Source organism: Lytechinus variegatus, chromosome 9 (genome assembly GCF_018143015.1).
Source record: "Lytechinus variegatus isolate NC3 chromosome 9, Lvar_3.0, whole genome shotgun sequence".
NCBI lineage: Eukaryota > Metazoa > Echinodermata > Echinoidea > Temnopleuroida > Toxopneustidae > Lytechinus > Lytechinus variegatus.
The window spans coordinates 12,203,229-12,225,786 of record NC_054748.1 but is presented as its reverse complement, the minus strand read 5'-3'; the positions used below and the strand labels follow the sequence as shown (position 1 = coordinate 12,225,786).

General features: G+C 36.1%; 1 protein-coding gene across 1 annotated transcript; it reads right to left on the bottom strand.

Annotated features, from left to right (window-relative positions):
* Positions 1-31: 31 nt before the first annotated feature.
* Positions 32-6,614, bottom strand: LOC121421138 (liprin-beta-1-like). The gene is made up of 5 exons (XM_041615794.1): positions 6,481-6,614; positions 5,849-6,037; positions 5,395-5,580; positions 4,525-4,605; positions 32-3,734 (listed from the first exon to the last, which is right to left on the bottom strand). The coding sequence occupies exons 1-5, from the start codon at positions 6,556-6,558 to the stop codon at positions 3,690-3,692; spliced, it is 579 nt and encodes a 192-aa protein (XP_041471728.1). The 5' UTR covers positions 6,559-6,614; the 3' UTR covers positions 32-3,689.
* Positions 6,615-22,558: the final 15,944 nt, after the last annotated feature.

The following is a 22,558-nucleotide window of genomic DNA, read 5'->3' as shown; positions in this document are numbered from 1 at the left end:
AGGGAGAAGGGGCAAACGTTGCGTGTTTACAATGAGTTTGTTTTAATAATGGATGTGGTTTTTATCAAATGAATATTATCATAAATCTTATTCAAGTACAAATAATTCAGAATGTCCAGTGAACCCAAAAAACACTGTAAAATCACAGCACCCATGCATTTTCAGTTACCCTCTGTAAAGGTCAGGCTAAATGAGAAGTCTCCATCACAGCGCTCTTGGTCACAGCAATGCACACGATGAATACATATGGCCACAGGGTTGGAATGTCAACTCAATTAAAAAGTGAATTTCATAAATATTTTTTCCAAGTTTAAAAAAAATAAAGGCATTTTACTACACTGGTATATTTTGGGCAGCAATGGGGATAAAGGACTACATAATAATTTCAAGTGAATTCCTCTCATTTTTGTTTTATTATGAGCATGAATTTTTATAGAGGTGATAATTACGGCTGAGTTCATTCGAATGAAAATATTCATTCCTTTTATTTGCAATAATTTTGATATCAATCCATTGAGTCATATGACCCAGATATATTTAGCAGGGGTAAAATGTGTATTACCCTGAAAGCAAGCATGTAGGAATGCCACTGTGAATGAAAATCATCTAGAATGAGCTATTTTGTACACCAAAACTTTGTTTTCAAAGGCTGAAACTAAGTTGATAAAAGTCTGAATTGTGATCATAAATGGAGGCATAATATTGCAAAAAATATAACATAGAGATAACTTGCATGATTCAACCATCCATACAGTAAAAGTCTAATATTGGTCCAAATTAAAGCATTTTAGACCACATTATGCAAAAAAAAAAAATTGTGATACACATTGTGTCCTCGAAAAAGGAAACCAGGATTCCCATGTCTTGTTTTTTTAAACGCAAATGAATTATGATGATTTCATTTACAACCCCATAGAATACAGTTATTCTTCCATATTTTGATACTTAATATGAGATGAATACCTCACCCATTAATGAGCAAGATGACTTTGAAATTTCAATGTAAAAATTAAGTTGCACAAAAAAATTGGTCAAGATTAGTTTAACATACAACATTGCTTATTTGACTATTGGCACATTAGGATTTCTTTTGTATTCTTTGTTAAGCTTCTCTCACTGATCTCATATTCACACATGAGATTCTGCGCAAACCGTTTCTGATATGCCTAATTGTTTGTAATATGCCATGAGTGAATGATTTGCTAAGGTTTTGGTCATAAGAGATTTCACTCTCACCTTAAGTGCCAAAATTTATAACAAAAACATATCCTTTTCTGAAAATGGGAATCATTTTTTGTGGGACACAATGTATACCTTTTCTATGTCAAATTCCTCTACATGTAGTCAAACGGGTTTCTGTGACCACAAGAGATTCGACTAAGCCAAAAGTTTTCTGCATTTCATATACAAGATGTGAAAATTATACAATACAAACAAACAAGGGGAATTCATGGGTCTTACAAGGCAATATATGTAGTTTAGACAGACATTTACAGATCATTGAACCGAAATAGATGGGTATTCAACACTTGTAGTTACTGATGACTGTATTCCAGTATTTTGATGCTTACTCAGTAAACAATCTCTCACAGGCTAATGTAAGAGCAGCTAAGTACATAAGATGGGGATGACCCCTTAGTGCCCTAAATGCTTTGTTGTATATAATTACTAATTGGTTTGATTGCACAAGGCAATAGTTTACTATTGCCCTGCTCAAATAAATGATTGTTTTATAATATTGACTGTTCTCTTATTCAGGTAATAGTAAAAATGTTACCCCACAATGATCTTTAGACTGTAAGTCAAATATTTTTTTTTTACTCAAGAAGTACGCCATTTAACTCTCAAGATCACTTCGGAGCAGTTTTTACAAATACCTTATGAGCAATCATTATTCCTTTATTTCTGGTAACTTTGCAATCCAATGATAAATTTGTGAAATCTGATTGGCTGTTATCATCATTACCATGGTATTTACCATTGAATGGTAACGTAACAATAATAATAACTTCTATGCAACAGGGCCCTGGATGGTAGATATACATGTAAAATAAGTTTGCTAAAAATCTAATGGACAAAACAGACAGCTCCATGAAATAATTTGAATCATAAAAAGTCACTTGAAATATGCATTGTTTTCATAATCATCACATAAATTGGAAGAACTTGATATCTCATAAATGAACAATAATATACAAATAAATTGGAACCGAGAACAGACATAGAAATATTTGTTGCATACAAAGTAAGAACATGTGTCTCTTTTTATTATTAATCTTTTAGCATCAATAGGGATTATGATTCAAGGTATAAAACAAATAATGCACTTGAACCAGTTGATGGGAATATACTTCACACAGGCTTTTATATTCCTTCTTTCAATGAGGCGTGTTTGACATTGCATTTTGCAGTCTATGGAAAGATGAAGAATTACAATGAACATTTACAATGGGTTGTAACTTTATTGTACATCATTCACCATACACTACATTTATGATCAATTTTATAATTGCATAATTTTTATTTAATAGCAGGCCCGCCAACATTTGAAAATGAAAAAAAAAGAGTCCGAATTGAGAGGTGCCAAATTTTCTCCTCAATGTCTGGTGTGTCTTCCACACTTTTTTTTTAAATTAAGACATGTTTACCAGTCTTATATTCATGCACTGAGAAATTACAAGATTTGAAAAACTATGTTACTCTTACACCCATACCCCACCACACAAATACATATATTGGCTGATTTAGTTTTATCTTTAATAAATGGGAGACTAGTGTTCTTCTTTTTGGTTAATACAAAATCTTAAGAACTGTGCAACTCCTGGAAAAAAGAAAAAGTTGGCAGGCCTGTAACAGTGCCGAAGGAAGAATAAACATAAAATCAAAAGCTGATTACAAATGGAGTCAAACCATGTGGTTCAAAGTCCATAGAATGTGTCTGTTTCATGTTAGTTCATTGATGTCAATGAATGAAAGGCATTCCATTAAATATGTAGATTAGACACTCTACATGATGGATCATTCTGGTTGGTATCTTGTTGAATACCCCAGTAACTATATGATTACCAAAACAGGGTGAATCTATTGTTGATCTCTTTCAAAACAAAATGCAGTAAAATATGTCAATTCTGAAACTTCAAAAGAAGGGGGATAATTTAAAGGCATGGTTTGAAAGCTATCAAAGGTTGTATGTGAATGCATCAATTCTGAGTATGAAGATAAAGCAAAGATTGCAAATAATGTTGCCTCAATACAGTCTATGTGGTTTTGGAAGCTATTATATTGCTATCAAAATATGACATAAATGGAATCAACATAATCAACCAATCAAAGAAAGCATTCATGCAATCAATTATTAATCAGAATGGAGTGATACTGACATTAATAAGCCATACAAACTTTCAATCAATCACTTTAAAGGCAGATTTAATGTAATCATCTAATAAAAAAGACGCATTTATGCATTTAACCAGCTTAAATTCACATGTTATTGCCATTAAAAGTAACATTTTAATCAGCAAATCACAGAGTAGCATTCTTGCAGTCAGTAGTTAGTAAGGTGACTTTCAGTAGGTAAAAGTGAGACTTAAATTCAGTTTTCTAAAAACTTTTTAAAAGGCAAAATAGCTGGATGAGAGGTTGTTGATTGTATCCAATGCCCTCCTGGAGGAGAGGTTGGCATGATGACATCACACATGTGTACTTCTATCCACATCAGCATCTGAAAGCATAGTCTAAAACAAAAAATATAGAAAAATATTACTGGGAGTAAATAAATGAAAGGGGGGGGGGGACTTATTAAATGAAAATACTATAAAGTAACATGAAGGTTGATATGTTGACCATTATTGTCCTCTTCAATGTGGAAATATAAAGCTCAATATTATAGGAATATGATAAATAAATTAATACACTATGATACATAGGGTTGCGATGATATCAAACATGTTAGTAATTAGAAAAACACAATGAAGTAAACAAAATGTGTAACCTTCAGATAAATAATTTGCATTTAAAAATAAAATGCTATATTTCTGATTGAAAATTAATAATCTTAATATTTGGTCAAACTTTTTAAGTTGGTACCAGCTTATTGACCTCTCAAATGACCTTTGACCGTGGCGTATTTACCTGATATTGCATTAATCCATTTTCCAATATTGATAACAATTATATCCAAATTTCATGGAATAGGCCAATTTCAAGGTCATGGGAGTATTTTGAAAATTTTAAGGTCAAGTCCAACCCAGAAAACTTTGGCTTTGAAATCAATCAAACAGCATAATGCTTAAAAGTTTCATCAAAATAGGGTGTCAAATAAGAAGTTATGATATTTTTGCTTATTTCTCACAAAACAGTTACCTGTACAACTCAGTGTTATGCAAATGAGAGAGTTGATGATGCCACATATTGACTATTTCATTTGTTTTGTATTGATTGGTTTATGCAGGTGAAAAGAATATTGCATACAAGAGTTTGTGGACTTGAAATAAACATCAACAGCTAAAAGACAACGCTTCTTACCGTCAAAGAATCAATTTCTTGAGATAGGGCACCAAATTTTTGAGCAGTTCCTTCTTTCATTTCCTGTCCATCTGCTTGATCCTGAGCCGGAAAAATGGAGAAGGAAAAATATTGTCAATTTAATGGAAAATGTCCTTTTAGTATGTAAGTACATGTCCATGTGTAATACCCTAATGTTGAAATTAAACACATTTTTACAATCAAATTCAACAATACTGATAAATAGGATTTTCAGTGACAAACAAAAGGTTGTTGTCCTTCTTATTAAAGTAACATCTATATAATAATTACCAATATCAGTTGTGCAAGAAGGAAAGTAAGATTCATCAAAAAACAGTATTATAATTTTCATCATTCCCTCAGAATTAGTCTGAAATAGAATGCTTGGTTGTGATTGATTGGAGATAAAGTTGTGATTAACTAGTTAAAGTTGTGTTTAATTGCATCACTTTTTACAACAAGTCCATGGTCCTATGAATCAATCAAAAAGCAGTATAAAAGATGTTTCTTTACAGAATAGCAAGTTGATCTGCAATAGAAACTAATGACAATTTTTAATGCATCATACTGCAAAAACCAGAAAAAAAGTTTGTTTGTCATAACCCGACCAACCCTTGAAAACCTGCCAACTTTAAATTTTGTCTCCCCCACCCACAAAAAAAGTGCCGACCAACCCTAATTTCCATTGTTCTGCCTATTTTTTTTCACCTCCATTACAGCAAACAGACCTCTTTTTTTTCCTTTCCTTAGTCTGATCTTATAGAACTTGTTTGGTGTTCATGTAGGGACAATACTAAAGGAGAAATCATTGGGGCTTAACCAGAATAAAATACACCCACTGTAAAAAGGCAGAATAATTTGATACCTTACCTCATCCCTCTGTCTGTGAACCTTGTCAGCACTCCTAACTTCTACCTTGTAACTGGGTGGAGGAGGCCGGTTGCCATTCATATGGGACATTCCATTCAAACTAGAGGGGTGACCAAGGTCCATTGGACAGACGTAGTCTTCCATTTCAGTCCCTCGCCTGCTCTTACCAAATGTTCGCTTTTTAGGCTGTGCATGGTTAAAAGGGAAGAGGATTTATCAACATTGTTACATCATCATCACCAACATCAAAACATCACCATCAGTATTATCATCATCAAACCACCATCATCATCACCATCTCCATCACCACCATCATCATCATCATCATCATTATCAGCAGCAACATCCGCATCATCATCATCATCATCACCATCATCATCACCATCATCATCATCATCATCATCATCATCATCACCATCATCATCATCATCATCACCATCATCGAGTATCTCACCTTGACCTTTGCTAGGAAGTTAAGAGGTACAAACATAGGTTGTTTCTCTGCTTCTCTCTTCTGCTGCTGAATATCAGGACCAATCAGAGAGATAAAGTGCGTACTAAGATGTCGCCGTAGTAACGTCTTGTTCCCTGGGATACACAAGATGGAGGCTAAGGTTTCTGCCGTGAAACGAGGTTCTAGGACCTGTTCAAATATGACGATAAAAAGATAATATGCAACGATACAGAATATTCTCTTCTCTTTTCTCTCCACCTGTCTTTTGGTCTCTTTTGTTTAAAAAGAAAAAAAGAGTCAAATCTTGTTTGAAGAAATTAACTTTAAAAAAGATAATGGTGAGCATATATTGTGGATTTATAAGCCAACCTAATAATTCAATTATAACTTTCCATCTAACATGTAGTTGTATTGAATTTATGTTTCTCTCGTTCAATTGCACTTTCTTCCTCACAATCTCTATCCTCAACACTCATTCTCTCTCTTATTCTTTCTTTCTCTCTCACCCTGCCAACAGTTATTGATCGATCTCTCCCATACCCCTATTCAATAAATTTATTATTATTATGTGTTGCACTCAATTACGACCCACTAAGAGATACTCAATCTCTCTCTGTTAATATGTGGCTTACCATTAATCCACCATGGACCCCACTGCCTCTCAGATTAGGAGCATATTCAGATAGATCAACTGATCGTAACCATTCCATAACTCTGTGATTTGTCCATAGTGCAACCTGGGTTCCTGTTTCATAAGGCTAGATAAACAAGAGAAAATGGGGTCAGTTTCATCAAATTCAATTAAACTTACCCAAATGTCACTGAAGAAAAATATAAAAATCATAAAGAATGGACCCTTTCGAAGACAATAAAGTTGATTTCTGTGGCAGAAGAAGAATTCCCACTACAGTATCTGAAAATCATATCTATGCCCCTGGGAAGTTTCGTTTCCTTTTATTCAAAATTTAAATAAAAGAGAAAATGATTTCAACTATTAATCAAAGAATGAACACTGATTAATCCAATAATAATAACAATGGTTTTTTCTATAGCCCTATAACTACTCTGAGACACACTATTATTATCTATGATTTGATGAGTGTTTGTCATCTCATCTTATTTCCTTGTTTTATCATCCTGCCTTATCTTGTAATCTCAGTAACTTTACAAGAGTAGAACAGTACTGCCCATGAAGCAGCAAATCATTGGACTATATCACTATATAGAGGGCGCTAAATAAAATATGGGATGAGGGATTCTTCAAAAAACCTTCATGGACCATGAAACAAATGCTTACTGATTAAATTTTTAAAGGTATGTTTTAGGGGGGTGGGGGACATTTAAGGATTTTCCCTTTTGTTGTGCTTGAAAGGCTACCATACTGTTCCTATCTAAATTTCAGTTGTTTTCAAAAATCTACTTCTCTTTGTAAAGATAGAGGAACACCCTCTAAATAAATAAAACAAGCTTTGCAATAATAGCTGATGTTCTATACAGAACTATTCAGCGGAAAAATCCTCCATATTTTTTCACCATGTATTGACTTCATAAAATAAAGCAAAATCATACAAAAAATAAAACAGAAAGCTAAAATTACATCAGAATATAAATCAAACATGCATTTTAAAACTAAAATAAACAGGACAGTGATATTTTGGACAATTGTCACAAATAATAACAATGGTTCACTGCTAATAACTGAACAAAATATATAAAAATAATATTCTACTAAAGGTTGCAATGAGGGGCTCATTAATACAATTATAGATGTATACTAGTGGTGATTTTCTGATAATTAAACCTTGGTCTTTGCCTAGTCTAAACTTGAATTTTAGACCACTTATTTGGAATGCTGGGTTTCATAATACCTCTTTCATGTGAATGACAAAGATATTGCAACAAGTAATCATTTCATCAAAGTGAGTTTTTATCGTTTTAGGGCACCACAAAATTAATTTGACAAATCTTTATCCATGTACATGTATGATAAGAATATTTGGTGAATGAGTTGCTACTCTATTAAAGTGTAGTCTAAGGGTTAACTAAACCATGCCTATCAGAATACCAGTTTAAGTGTTTGTTTTTTTAATTCAGAGTTGGTAAGGGTGTTGGTGCTGGAACGTGTAAGCGTAAAGTGGATTGCCTTTCCAAGATTTTATGTAAACCTATGAATACAATCCCAATAACATTACTGATAGCTCAACTACTAGTGAGATTCATTCCAGGACCAGTTTTATTTGAAGTATGGTGTTCTATTGATGTCAGTTTTTAAAGCATAACTTACACACTGATGGGTTAAACTAGAATTAGAAATCACAATTAAATATGAACGTTTTGTGTCCATTGGCCAGTAGGACAAGGCCTTAACCCTATATAGGCCGGGGTATTTTGGGAGTTCATATGGCCGGGGGGGGGGGGGGGGTCCCAGGCCCCCCCTTGAGATCTCGGCCTTTGACCGCGTGATCGCGCCGAAAATTGGCACACAGGTTGTCTGGGATATAATCTACAAAATGGTATAGTAATTTACTTCATGCGAATTGTTATTACATAATTATGCTAATTTATGCGTAATTAATATGCAAAATCATACTTTTTCCTCTAACTCCATAAATAAAGCTACAAATTTTTGGCACAGAAACTCTTTATGATGTTCTAAGCAAGTGTACATGTACATGAAAAAACTTATATATTATATTGTTTTTGCAATTTCTTATGTATTTTTTTGTTTTTTGGACCTTTTGTTTTTCATTGTTTTTTCAATGAAATTCGTTGGGGAATCTTCTAAGATCATAAACAGCATAAAATGCATACATTTAGGCCAGCAAAACTAAAAATAATCATACATTTATGATTTTTGGTTGAAAACACAATTTACATTGACTTTGTACACGAATTCACGTTTTTGAGCAATTTTGGTCTGATATGCACTTACATAACATTGCATAACTTCGGAACCACGTACCCGGGTGACGCAAAATTGGTCTCAAAAGTTGCGCAAGATTTGAAAGTAAAAAGTCAGTGAGCGGCGCGATCAAAAAATTTTGCACAGTGAAAATATTGCGCGACTCGTTGAGGGGGGAGCCTCCGAGGCCCCCCCCCCCGGCCTTGATAGGGTTAAGTCAAAGTTAAAACATAGTGGGTGGTATTGTGATAAACATATAATTAAACCCATTTTTTCCCCAATTCAAAACTAGAATTTAAGCCAACACTTATATGTAATGCTGGATTTTGTAATACTGTACTTCTAGATCCATGGCAAAGATTACAAAACAATTAATTCATCATATATTTAACTTTCTAATTCATGGAAACAATTATTTTTTACTACTTTTTTTCAAAGGATTAGAATCATATATGGGTCAATCCACGTCAAATCAACCAATTTTCAGACAATTTGTCACCCGACCCTCTTCGATTTTCTTTAAACTCGCACCAAATGTTGCCCCAAGTGTCTGACGGAAAAATCTGAAATATTTTGCCCCAAGGTCAAATGGTTGCTAAGATACGGCCTCCCATAGCAACCAATGCGCACACAACAAAATTATTTTAAATAAAATTGCCTATTTTTGATTGACTACTGCAGCAAAGTTTGATTGATTACAGTCTTCATTTTAAGTAAATTGGAAGAACTTTTTGGTCTAAACATGCAGAGTATACTGTAGCGCGGACCTGTCAACCGGATTTCGCACACGAGGTCACCGAAAATGGCGTTAAGCATCCGTGTCAATGATTTCAGAAGCATGTTTGGAGGCTCATAAATCCAAAACTAAATTAGCTTAGAACCAAATATTATGCACATTTATGGACTTTCAGATACTCAACAGAATTACAAAAAATTGACCCAAGAGTATGTGTCGTTTTCCTGTAGGGCGCCCTCAAAGTTGGATTTTTTTCAAAAGATGCCAAGTTCAAGGTCACGGATCACCTCCCGTCCCATCGAGGAGGGGGACCAATTTCTGTGTTTTGATAGACATTTACTCATATTTTCAAGTGTTACTTCAGAAATTTTGCTACCGAAATGTTTAGGGGCTGATTTGCGCATTCCAAAATGGTCGTAAACACCCTAAAATTGATGTTAATGACACATACATGCTTTTCAAGACTTTTCAAATTGTGATAACTCAAAGATGAAGAGCCTAAAGACATTGATATCTTCTGTGATGATAGTCTGTAATTAGTATTAAAAGAATATATCTTCAGAAATAGTTTTTATTGTTGGTGATGACCTTGAAAACACACCTAAAATTCAATAAAAACAGTAAATTGGCTAATTTTCCAGAATCATATGGCATTCAAATGGTGTTCACATTTACTTTCAAATGGGTGTCATTTCAATACAAAGGGTGAGCTTAAGCCAAAACTTGGAAGACATGTTCAACTTTTGGTCTACTTTAAGCAACATGAAATATTTGAACTTAAAACCATACCATTTGACATTGAAATTATTCCAAATATAGCTATTTATTGCTTCATAAATAGCATATTCAAATCGCGCGTGTATATTGTACTTTACAACACATTTCAAAATGGATTTTCTCATAGAGAGAATACCTGATCAGGCTGATATTTGCAGTATAAGTAGTCTGTAATAGGTTCTTGGAGGATCTACAGATTTAGTACCTATAACTCCATAGCCCTGCATTTAAGTGTGGTATAGGTTAACTAAAGGGGTTACTAAAATATTTTGATCAGATTACCAGAGTCACCTGCAATGAGGCCAGCAATATTTACTCTCACATTTTATACATATTCAGTTAACGCCTACCATTGTATGTCTCTAATGTACCATACGCACAATCACAATGATAGTTCAGACAAAAGTCAGCTCAAACAATTGTTATATATAAGAATAATTGTAGAAGAATTGTGAAGGCAGTTACATTAATCTATTAGTTATTTCCTCTTTAAGAATAGCCTAGAATGATCAAGTACATTCCACAGCATGTTTGTAAAGAACTTTCCAGAATGTCTTTTTATTATGCAGGCCTTGCCTATTTAAAGGCCAAGGAGTTTTATTGTTGAATAGGGAAAAGCCAAACAATAGAATTGTATTGGTAGTGGAAATGAGTAGGCTTAGGTATTTTGTTTACCCATGTTGATTTCAATGAGGTCATTCAAGAATGTTTTAGAAATAAAGAAGCTTCCAGAAGAGTGAATTCTAGAAGCTTGTAGATTAGTTGAAATTTGAGAATGATCTAGAACACTTGTAATTAGTATAAAGCTGCAGATTTTTCAAGATGATCATCACATCATATGAGAGCAGGAGATCACATCACATCATATGAGATCACTTCACCAGATCAGATCAGAGCAGTTTATGCATCAATGAACTGTTTGCAGTTATTTTGAGAAATTATCAGTTCTCATCGAGATCATCAACATCATCAACCTGTTCAATGAACACGCTTCAACCCATGGATTGCTGAAATTGACTGTTAATCATCATCAACATCGTCTTCACGGACATTTCAACTCGTTGCAGTGACTCTTATTATTCATCGGACTTCAACCTCAGTTTCATCATCGCCATCATTGTGAATTTTCGCCAGTCAACTGGGATTTTTATCATTTGGATTATTACTTGGATATAGCATCATCACTTCGGGATTTTACATCGGACACTTCAAGAGATTTATGTAAGATCATTATTTGTTTTATTTATGTATAATTATTTCCTGTAATAAAAAAAAGAGGAAATTAAACACAAAGAAGAAATTAAACACTTGTTATTTGTTGCAGTATCGTAACAAATAATTTTGGGGGCTTGTCCGGGAAACAAAAACCAAATTTGTACAAGCCAGTTTGAAACTAAAACCAGTTGTCCGGGAAACGAAAACCAAATTTGTACAAGCCAAGGCAATTTGAAACGAAAACCAAATTTAAAGCCAATTTGAAATTAAAACCAGTTTTTCAGGAAACAAAAGCCAATTTGAATTGGAAACATTTTGGAAAGTTCTAGAATATACTGTACTGTGTTATTACGTGCTTGTATTTGTGTATATTCACTATGGCTACATTTGATGTTGAAGAATTTCTTGCAATGACAGAATTGTCATATGATCATTTGAAGTCACTGAAGAAAGATGATTTGATAACAGTTTGTGATCATTTGGGTGTATCTCTAGCCCCAGGTTTAAAGAAGGCAGAGATAATTGACTTGTTAGCTAGTCACATGAAGCTTACAGAGGAGTCTGAAACTTCTATCAATATGTCAGATGATGTTCAGATCCAACTGGCAAAAATTGAATTGGAGAAAGAGAAAATCAGAGAAAACCTTGAAATGGAGAAAATAAACATTGAAAAGGAGAGAATGAGATTGGAGTACCAGTTGAAATTGAAAGAAATGGAGTTAGCTCATGCAAATACTAACTCTGCGAAAGATAAATCTCCCCAAGTCTTTGATGTGGCGAAAAACATTCGCCTTGTGCCAAAATTTGATGAAGAGGGAGTTGATACATATTTTGTGTCATTTGAAAAAGTGGCCAAGAGACTGAATTGGCCCGAGGAATACTGGACTCTTCTCCTCCAAAGTGTTTTCGTTGGAAAGGCTGCAAAAGTCTATTCTTCACTCTCTGAAACGCAATCATATGACTATGCTACAGTAAAAGAAACAATTCTCAATGCATATGAGTTGGTACCAGAAGCGTACAGACATAAATTTAGGAACATGCAAAGACAATCAGGCCAGACTTATGTTGAATTTGCTTGGGAACAAGAAATGATGTTCGATAAGTGGTACAGATCACTGAAAGTTGACAAAGATTTTGTTCACCTTAGGGAAGTTGTCCTCCTAGAAGAATTCAAAAAGAGTCTTCCTTTTGGCATTAAATCTCACTTAGATGACCATAGAGTTACTGAAGTCAGTAAAGCAGCCATAGTAGCTGATGAATTTGAGGTCACACATAAAGGTAGTGGAGATAGGCCTCCTTTCAAGAATTATTGGAAAAAGAAAGGTAAAGGGTCATTTGAATCCCACAATAAACCTAGTGAGGGAAAATATGCAAGCAAGGACAAAGACGCTAATAAGAATCAGGCTAGTGGGGGCACAGAATCAACCAAACGGTCTGAGAGTCGTAGTTCCAAAATTTGTACTCATTGTCATAAATCGGGACATTTGAAAGAATCATGTTGGAAATTGGTTGGAATGCCAACCAAAACTAAGAAAGACATGGGTTTTGTCAAGCAAACAAGTGTTCCCTCGATGGAGTTTGTTCCATCAGAGCCCAATCAAGATGTTGAGAGTGTTTCTCTGGTATTTGCTGATAAAGTCAAACAAGTTGATGAAACTTTTAGAAGTTTTTTGCATGATGGTGAAGTATCCCCTTGTTCGACTGGTGCTGCTGGTAGGTCAGTGGTGATCCTTAGGGATACAGGGGCTGCACAGTCCCTGATGGTGCCAGGTGATTCGGCTCTTCCTCCGGAGAGTTCAGAGAATGCCAACGTCTTAGTTCAAGGTATTGGCCCAAATTTCATGTCGGTTCCTTTGCATAAGGTCGACTTAAAGTGTGACCTAGTTAGTGGTCCTGTGACTGTTGGTGTCGTTCCAGAATTACCCATGAAAGGTGTTGATTTCTTGTTAGGTAACGACTTGGCTGGAGATAAAGTTGTTGCATCTCCAGTGGTTTCGGAAAAGCCCGTTGAGGTAGCTGAAACTGAATTGTTGCAGGAAGATTTTCCAGGGATTTTCCCGGATTGTGTTGTTACTAGGTCTCAGACTCGTAGAGCTGAAAAGGATGATGCGGAATCTGCTGATGTAGAGGAGAGTACTGATGTCTGGTTAGCTGAAACCTTTTTCAAGGATTTGAATGGGGATAGTGTTGAAGGCTCTGTTGCTAACAATGATAGTTTGTTTAGTAAATCCTCCCTTGTACAGGCACAACAGGCAGACCCAGAATTAAAAAGCTTGTCACAAAAAGCATGTTCTGAGGCTGAGGCTGATAAGGTTCCTGAGTGTTTTTATGTCAAAGATGACATTTTGATGAGGAAATGGAGACCTCCCCGGAGACCAGCTGATGAAGATTGGTGTATAATTCACCAGGTTGTAGTTCCTCCTTGTTACCGCACAGATATTCTGAAAATGGCTCATGGGTTACCTATGGCAGGTCATGTCGGTATTCGGAAGACAGAAGATAGAATTATGAGGCATTTCTATTGGCCTAAGATGCACAAAGATGTTGTGCATTTCTGTAAGACATGTCACACATGTCAGATTATTGGTAAGGCACAGCCTTCTATCAAGCCTGCTCCATTGATACCCATTCCTGCATTTGATGAACCTTTTACTAGGGTTCTTGTTGATTGTGTCGGACCCTTACCCAGAACGAGGTCGGGTCACAGATTTCTCCTGACGATTATGGACTTGTCTACACGGTTTCCAGAGGCGATACCTTTGAGGAGTATCACTGCAAAGACAGTGGTGCAGGCGTTAGTGCAGTTTTTCACTAGGTACGGTCTGCCGAAGGAAATTCAATCTGATCAAGGGTCAAATTTCATGTCAGGAATATTTCAGCAAGTTATGAAGGAGTTGGGAATAAAGCAGATTAAGTCTTCTGCTTATCACCCACAGTCCCAAGGAGCGTTAGAACGCTATCATCAGACTTTGAAGACCATGATTAGGGCTTATTGTGAAGACTATCCCGATGACTGGGATAAAGGGATCTCATTCCTACTGTTTGCAACCAGGGATTCCCCGAATGAGTCCACAGGTTTCAGTCCATTTGAATTGGTCTATGGTCATGAGGTTAGGGGTCCTCTAAAGCTTATCAAAGAGAGGTTTATGGTTCAGGATGATGATGTAAACCTTCTAGACTATGTGTCAAAGTTTAGAGAAAGGCTCTCAAAAGCTTGTGATGTGGCTAAGGAACACTTGAAAGAGTCGCAGGGAAAAATGAAAGCTCAAGCTGACAAAAATGCAAAAGAGCGAAGTTTCAAGCCTGGAGACAAAGTGTTAGTGTTGTTGCCTTTGCAAGGTGAGCCCTTGAAAGCTAGGTTTAGTGGTCCCTACATAGTCAAAAAGAAATTGAATGATGTCAACTATGTGATCAGTACCCCTGATCGAAGAAAGTCTCAAAGAGTTTGTCATGTAAACATGTTAAAAGAATACTTTGAGCGAGAGGCTAGTCAGCCAATAGGTACAACACAGGTCAAAGAAGAAGAAAAACATGTAGATGTACATGAAGAAGAATGCTATGGAAAGACAGATAATGAATTGTCTTATACAGATGTATCTAAGAACGAACCATGTGGTATAAAGTTATCTAACTCAGAGATGTTAGGAAACATGGATGAGGCATTAAAACACCTGCCTGAAGATCAAAGAAATGATATATCTGGCCTGTTAAGAGAATATGAGAATGTATGTAAAGACAAACCAGGTCGTACACCTTTAACTGTACATGATGTAGACGTAGGTGATGTAAGACCTATCAAACAGAATCCTTATAGGCTCAATCCAAGCAAGTTGGAAATGGTGAATAAGGAAATACAGTTTATGTTAGATAATGACATAATTGAACCGAGTCAGAGTAGTTGGAGTTCTCCCATTGTAATGGTTCCAAAGCCAGACGGCTCTCAGAGATTTTGCATTGATTACCGAAAGGTAAATGCAGTAACTAAGACTGACTCGTATCCAATTCCTAGGTTAGAAGATTGTATTGATAGGGTTGGAAATTCTGCCTATATCACAAAGATAGACTTGCTTAAAGGATATTGGCAAGTGCCACTGACTGACCGAGCCAAAGAGATATCAGCCTTTGTCACACCTGAAGGCTTATTTCAATGCAAAGTCATGCCTTTTGGAATGAAAAATGCACCAGCAACCTTCCAAAGGTTGACAAATCAAGTGATTGCCGGACTTGACAATTGTGTCGTATACATAGACGACATCCTAGTATACAGTGATACTTGGAATGATCATCTGAATCATTTGCGAGCACTGTTTGACAGGCTGGACAAAGCCAATCTAGTAGTGAATCTGATGAAGAGTGAATTTGCCAAGGCAAAAGTCACATATCTTGGTCATGTGGTTGGTCAAGGGCAAGTGCTACCAAGAGAAGCCAAGATACAAGCTATCTTAGACTTCCCAATTCCCACAACTAAGAAAGAATTGCTCAGATTCTTAGGTATCAGTGGCTTCTACAGGAAATTTGTTCCAAATTTCAGTACAGTGGTTAGTCCTCTGACAAACCTGCTGAAGGCAAAAGTGAAGTATGTTTGGTCTGACGAATGTCAAAGATCATTTGAGAAATTAAAGGCCATTTTGGTGAATGAGCCTGTTTTGGCAGCTCCAAACTTCACAAAGCCATTCAAAGTAGCTATTGATGCATGTGATGTTGGAGTAGGAGCAGTATTGCTCCAAGAAGATGAAGAAGGCATCGAAAAACCAGTGTGCTACTTCTCTAAGAAACTCAATCGGTTTCAAAAGAAATACTCAACTATTGAAAAAGAGGCCCTGAGTCTCGTACTAGCCCTTCAGCAGTTTGAGGTGTATCTAACCAATGGAGAGATTACAGTCTATACAGACCACAATCCTCTTGTGTTTTTGGAGAAATTCAAAACAAAGAATCAAAGACTGTACAGATGGAGCCTAATGCTCCAACCATTCCCTTTGAAAATTGTACACATAAAGGGAAAGAATAATGTAATTGCTGATGCTCTATCAAGAGTATAAAAAGTGAAATTATTCATGATTTTGACCAAGTGTGTCATTTGAAGAAAACATCTTTGATGTTCATTTATTTTAACATGTTCGTTAAGTACTATATCTTTGTACACGATAACTGTAAATGATTTATCAAGATGACTTTGAGCAGTTAAAAGAAAAAAAAGTAATCTTAAAGAAACCTTTACTACGGTAAAGCTTTCTTTTCCCCGGTGGGGGAGGTGTTATATATAAGAATAATTGTAGAAGAATTGTGAAAGCAGTTACATTAATCTATTAGTTATTTCCTCTTTAAGAATAGCCTAGAATGATCAAGTACATTCCACAGCATGTTTGTAAAGAACTTTCCAGAATGTCTTTTTATTATGCAGGCCTTGCCTATTTAAAGGCCAAGGAGTTTTATTGTTGAATAGGGAAAAGCCAAACAATAGAATTGTATTGGTAGTGGAAATGAGTAGGCTTAGGTATTTTGTTTACCCATGTTGATTTCAATGAGGTCATTCAAGAATGTTTTAGAAATAAAGAAGCTTCCAGAAGAGTGAATTCTAGAAGCTTGTAGATTAGTTGAAATTTGAGAATGATCTAGAACACTTGTAATTAGTATAAAGCTGCAGATTTTTCAAGATGATCATCACAAATTGCCAATTCGTCTACTGCCATCCCATCCACTCACCACATGGTCTACACTCATTTCGTCTAATGCCATTTCGTCCATCAACATTTCGTCTACCACCCATTTCGTCCAATCACCATTTCGTCTAATAGCCATTTAGTCTAATAGCCAGTTAGTCTATAGCCAATTCGTCTACAACCATTTCGTCTACCAACCATTTTGTCTAAATCCATTTGGTCTAATGCCAAATCTTCCATTAACCAGTTAGTCCACCGTTCATTTGGTCCAATAGCCATGTCGGCTAATTTCATTTGGTCCAATATCCACATCGTCTACTTATCAACTCGTCCAATTGCCATTTCGTCTAATAGTCATTTCGTCCATCAACCATTAGGTCCAATAATCAGTTCGTCTACCAACCAAATCGTCTACTAACCATTTCGTCCAATTCCCAAATCGTCCAATAGCCATTTAGTCTAATAGCCATTCGGTCCAATAGCCATTTCGTCTAATACAAATAATTTGCGTTATCCGAGGAGGGGAGCGAAATGACTTTAATACCTTGAAATTATTGATGATATTAGTTTTTAAAAAACCCTAAAAACTATGATGAAAACTACTATCGCAAGGGTCGATTCAGTGGGTACAGCAATTCAGGCACCCCCACCCCCCTAAAACGCACACACACACGCACACACACACATATAAAAGGGGGAACTAAGATGGGGAAAATGGAAAAGGGTCCTTTTAATTTAATTTGTCGCTCAATTTTTATTTAAAAAAAGAAATAATATTGTATTCCGATATCAAAATACGATAAACAGATGAAAGACAATGTAGCCTTTTAAAGAAATATTATTGATCAATATACCCCCCACCCCCCCCCCCAAAAAAAAGAGCTCTTCCCGATCTGTCCTTTCTTCTTTCCCTGTACTATCCTCTCCCTTTTTGTTCGTTTCCCGTCGCTAGAAGCCCGCCTGCGCCTAAAATAAATGTAGGCCTAGTAGTATTGACAATAACGATGAGTATAATGTTTGTGATATACTCATGCTGTAGCAATTGATGGATATAATAATACGAATGATAATCATCATAATGATACTAATAAATAATAATAATAAAATTCACAATAATACTACTACTAATAATAATTATGATGATCATATTACTAATAATAACAAAAATGATAATAATAAGGATAATCATAATAGAAATAATATACATAATTAAAATAATTACTACTACGTAGGCGCGGATCCAGGAGTTTACAGGAAGGGGGGGGGGGTATTGAAATCACTAGAGTAGATTTTTGGTCGCGAGTATATAGGCCTGCCGGGTATAATTATAACACATCCCTTTTGCGGATCTAGCTTTTGCTAATGGGGGCAGGGGGGGGGGGGCTGGTGCTCGAAAAATGTTCATTCATTTATATATTCCCCTGTCTGCGGATCGAAGAGGGTTTTTTCCGTGTTTTTTTTTTTTTTTTTTTGCTTGCGCGAGCTGATCTTTTTTTTATGAACATTTTATTTCATGTAGGCCCACTATTATTTACACATAAAATCGTAAGTCTTGACACTGTTTGAAATCCTGAACATTTCTCTAGATTAATAACTAATGCGAGGATTGCAAGCGCGCAGCGCGAGCAGAGAATTTTCCATATACTGACATGAAACAGGGGCGTTTTAAGGACTGCGTTTAGGAATTCTTGAAGATACATATTTTACTTTTGTAAATGCAACATCACAGTGCGAGCTGAAATTTTCCTATATTCAGACCTCAAAACGGGGCACTTTAATCACTTTTTGTAAATTTGTACATAATACACATATAAATAAACAATGCGAGCGCGGGTCGAAATTTGTGATATTCTGACATGAAAAATGACGTTTTAAGGACTGTTTGTAAGCATTCATAAAGTGGATACATAGGCATTTCGAGGAGGGCAAAGCGTCCGCCCCTCCTTATTGACGGCCCCAAAAAAAATAAAAGGGTGGGGGAGAAAAAAAGAGAAAAAGGGAAGGAGGGAAAAGAAAACTGGGAATGAGACGAGAAAAAGCTGAAGGAAGGAATTAGACATTGACAATCCACGTCACTATATATCCAGTTTAGAAATGAATATACAAACATGTGCACGGCGAGTTAAAAAAATTGATATTTCAGGACACTTTGAACACTCCCTGTAATACAGGATACATAATTATCTTAAAATGAACAATTACTGCAATTATTGCCGAAAATGTTGGTTAATTGACATAAAGAAGTAACAGATTAAGGATTGTTTGAAGGAATTCAAGAAGAGATGGATGTATCATAAATAAAAATGTGAGCGCGCAGCAAGAGCTGAAGCTGTTTCCCTATTTTCAGATCACAAAAATGGAAGATTTTAATCATTTTTCTTTTGTTATTATGTACAGGATACATATCTCAATAAATTATTAATGCGAACGCGAAGCATGAGATGTTTCCCTTTCCTTTTTTCCTTCTCTCTTTCTCCCTCTTCCTTCTTCCTTTTTTTCCTTCTCTCTTTCTTCCCCATTTTTTCTCTTTCTCTTCTTCTTTCCCTCTTTTTTTTCTCTCCCTTTTCTTTTCCTCTCTTTCCTTCCCCTTTTTGGCGCCCCCTTTCGCCATCGCCAGTATACCATTCCGTTTTTCCTCGCCCGTATCGTGTATGTATAACCTCGATAAGACACACATTGCTTCCCCCTTTGGGTGGAAAACACTTCCATAATGCAAAGTAATCAATGACGAACAACACTAGTCAACAGTGATAAAATAAATCAAGAAGTTGAAGAGAATTGGTAATTAATTAGGCCCACAATCGCGAATAGAGTCGACTCGGGTCGTAGAGGGCGCTAGTGCAGCATAGTAGACCAGTATGCGTATTAGACGAAATGAATATTAGACGAAATGGTGAATAGCCAAAATGGCAATTGGACATATTGGCTATTAGACCAAATGGCAATTAGACCAAATGATTGTTAGCCGAAATGAGTTTAGACCAAGTGATAGTAGACCAAATGCAGTTAGACCAAATGGAACATGGACGAAATGAAAGTAGACCAAGTGGTTATTAGACCATTTGCCTTTAGACCATTTGGCTATTAGACCAAATGGGAATAGACGTAATGATAGTGGACAAAGTGGCTATTGGACCAATTGGCAAAAAAATACCATTAGACCAAATGGCTATTAGACCAAATGATAATAGACGAAATGGCTATTAGACGAAATGGCTATTAGACGAAATGGTGATTGGACGAAATGGTAATTGGACCATGTGGATAGTGGACCAACTGATGGTAGACGAAATGATATTAGACCATGTGGGTAGTGGACAAAATGGCAGTGGACGAAATGGCAATAAACCATCACATCATATGAGAGCAGGAGATCACATCACATCATATGAGATCACTTCACCAGATCAGATCAGAGCAGTTTATGCATCAATGAACTGTTTGCAGTTATTTTGAGAAATTATCAGTTCTCATCGAGATCATCAACATCATCAACCTGTTCAATGAACACGCTTCAACCCATGGATTGCTGAAATTGACTGTTAATCATCATCAACATCGTCTTCACGGACATTTCAACTTGTTGCAGTGACTTTTATTATTCATCGGACTTCAACCTCAGTTTCATCATCGCCATCATTGTGAATTTTCGCCAGTCAACTGGGATTTTTATCATTTGGATTATTACTTGGATATAGCATCATCACTTCGGGATTTTACATCGGACACTTCAAGAGATTTATGTAAGATCATTATTTGTTTTATTTATGTATAATTATTTCCTGTAATAAAAAAAAGAGGAAATTAAACACAAAGAAGAAATTAAACACTTGTTATTTGTTGCAGTATCGTAACACAATGTCAATTTTTCAGTAACCCCTATAATCACATTTTAAAAAGCTTCAATTGTTTGGGAGATAATATAAACCTGGATTGTGTTATATACAGCTTAGTGGCTGATCAGTGATCATATTATTAATATTCATGATTGATTGAACCTTTTTTTCTAATGCAATCATATGTGAAAAATTGTTCTATGATCATTTGATTGATTTTGAGTCTTGGTATTCAGAGACTATCACATCCTGCCAATGAACAATACATGTATGAGTACATTTTTTTTGTTGTTAGATTGTCCTTTGGGCCTAATGTTGCCATCGTAAAATGATAAAAAGTGGACCATGTAATGAACCATGACTAAATTAAAAGTACTTGTAAGGTTTTACATCTAGCTAATTAAATATTAACACTATTTTTCAATATGTCCATGTTGTGAGCTGAAGGTAATGGGTTGGCGGGAAGTGAATTCCACAGCCGAGCCATCCTTGGTATATATGAAGAGAGGTTTTTGATTTGGGACTGTGACTCTGTAGGGGTGGGCAACTGAAGTAGAGCATGTCAAACGGACATTTGGGGCCAAGGAGGGAAGAATTCCAGACAACTCAAGGGATGGTTTTAGGAAGAAGTGACAGTAGAAGGTACAGAGGAATGCAACATTTATCCGGTGCACCAGTGGATAAAGCCCAACTTTGAAAGGGTCTTCAATTCTCAGGAGGCGGAATGTTTTCCGCTGCAACCTATCAAGAAGTGTGAGTACAGTAGTCCCAGCCCAAATCAGACAGGGCCTTGTATATTCTATGTCCACTGGTTAGTGGGCAGTGTGTCATGAAAAAAATCAATCAATGATTTTCACTCTGTTCTCAGCCAATCAGATGCAAGGATTTCAGTAGCTTATAACAGTTGTAAGTGAAAATCACTGGCTATTATACCATAGAGCTGTTAGCTCCATGATTATACCATCTTCAAACTGGCCTCAAACACCACTACAGTCCTCCCGGGACTATCCCGAGACTGTAGCGGTGTTACCTTCAGTGTGAATAGGGCAATAATCTATCCTGGAATAACCCTATGAAAGGCAACTTCTCAGGAATCCTGCTATATAGATACGATGCATCTTATAACAGCTTCCCATATTCCATTATAAAAAGCTCTGACTATGACCCGGGGGGGGGGGGGCACTTCCATTCACGAGTGGATACCATGCGCGACCATGGGGTCTCGAAAAGCACCCTAAACACGTAATTTCCATAATCTGAAAATGCACCCCTTAACAAGTATTGGCGTGTGAAACCCTACCCTTAACAAATATTGTAAACAAAACGATACTCTTGGCAAATATTCCCTGAAATGAACCCCTAAACAAGTACAGGAATGTTTTATTGTTACGGGTCCTTCTGCCGTCGGCTTACCTTATTTGGTTTAGTACGACCCCACCTTCTACACCTCGCGCAAATCGGACTCTAAACACGAATTGTTGGGGCAAAAAGGACATCCTTTATAAAACATTTTAATTTTGTTTTATCATCCCCGCAAATTCGACCCTAAACACATAATTTTCCTAGTGAAATAGATACCCTTTT

Bases quoted from the DNA above. Each gene is read 5' to 3' on its own strand.
- LOC121421138 (XM_041615794.1), bottom strand. From the start codon at position 6,558: ATGGAATGGTTACGATCAGTTGATCTATCTGAATATGCTCCTAATCTG. The intron at 6,038-6,480 runs GTAAGCCACATA...ATATTTGAACAG, and splicing joins GGGTCCATGGTGGATTAATG to GTCCTAGAACCTCGTTTCAC. The intron at 5,581-5,848 runs GTGAGATACTCG...AACCATGCACAG, and splicing joins ACTTCCTAGCAAAGGTCAAG to CCTAAAAAGCGAACATTTGG.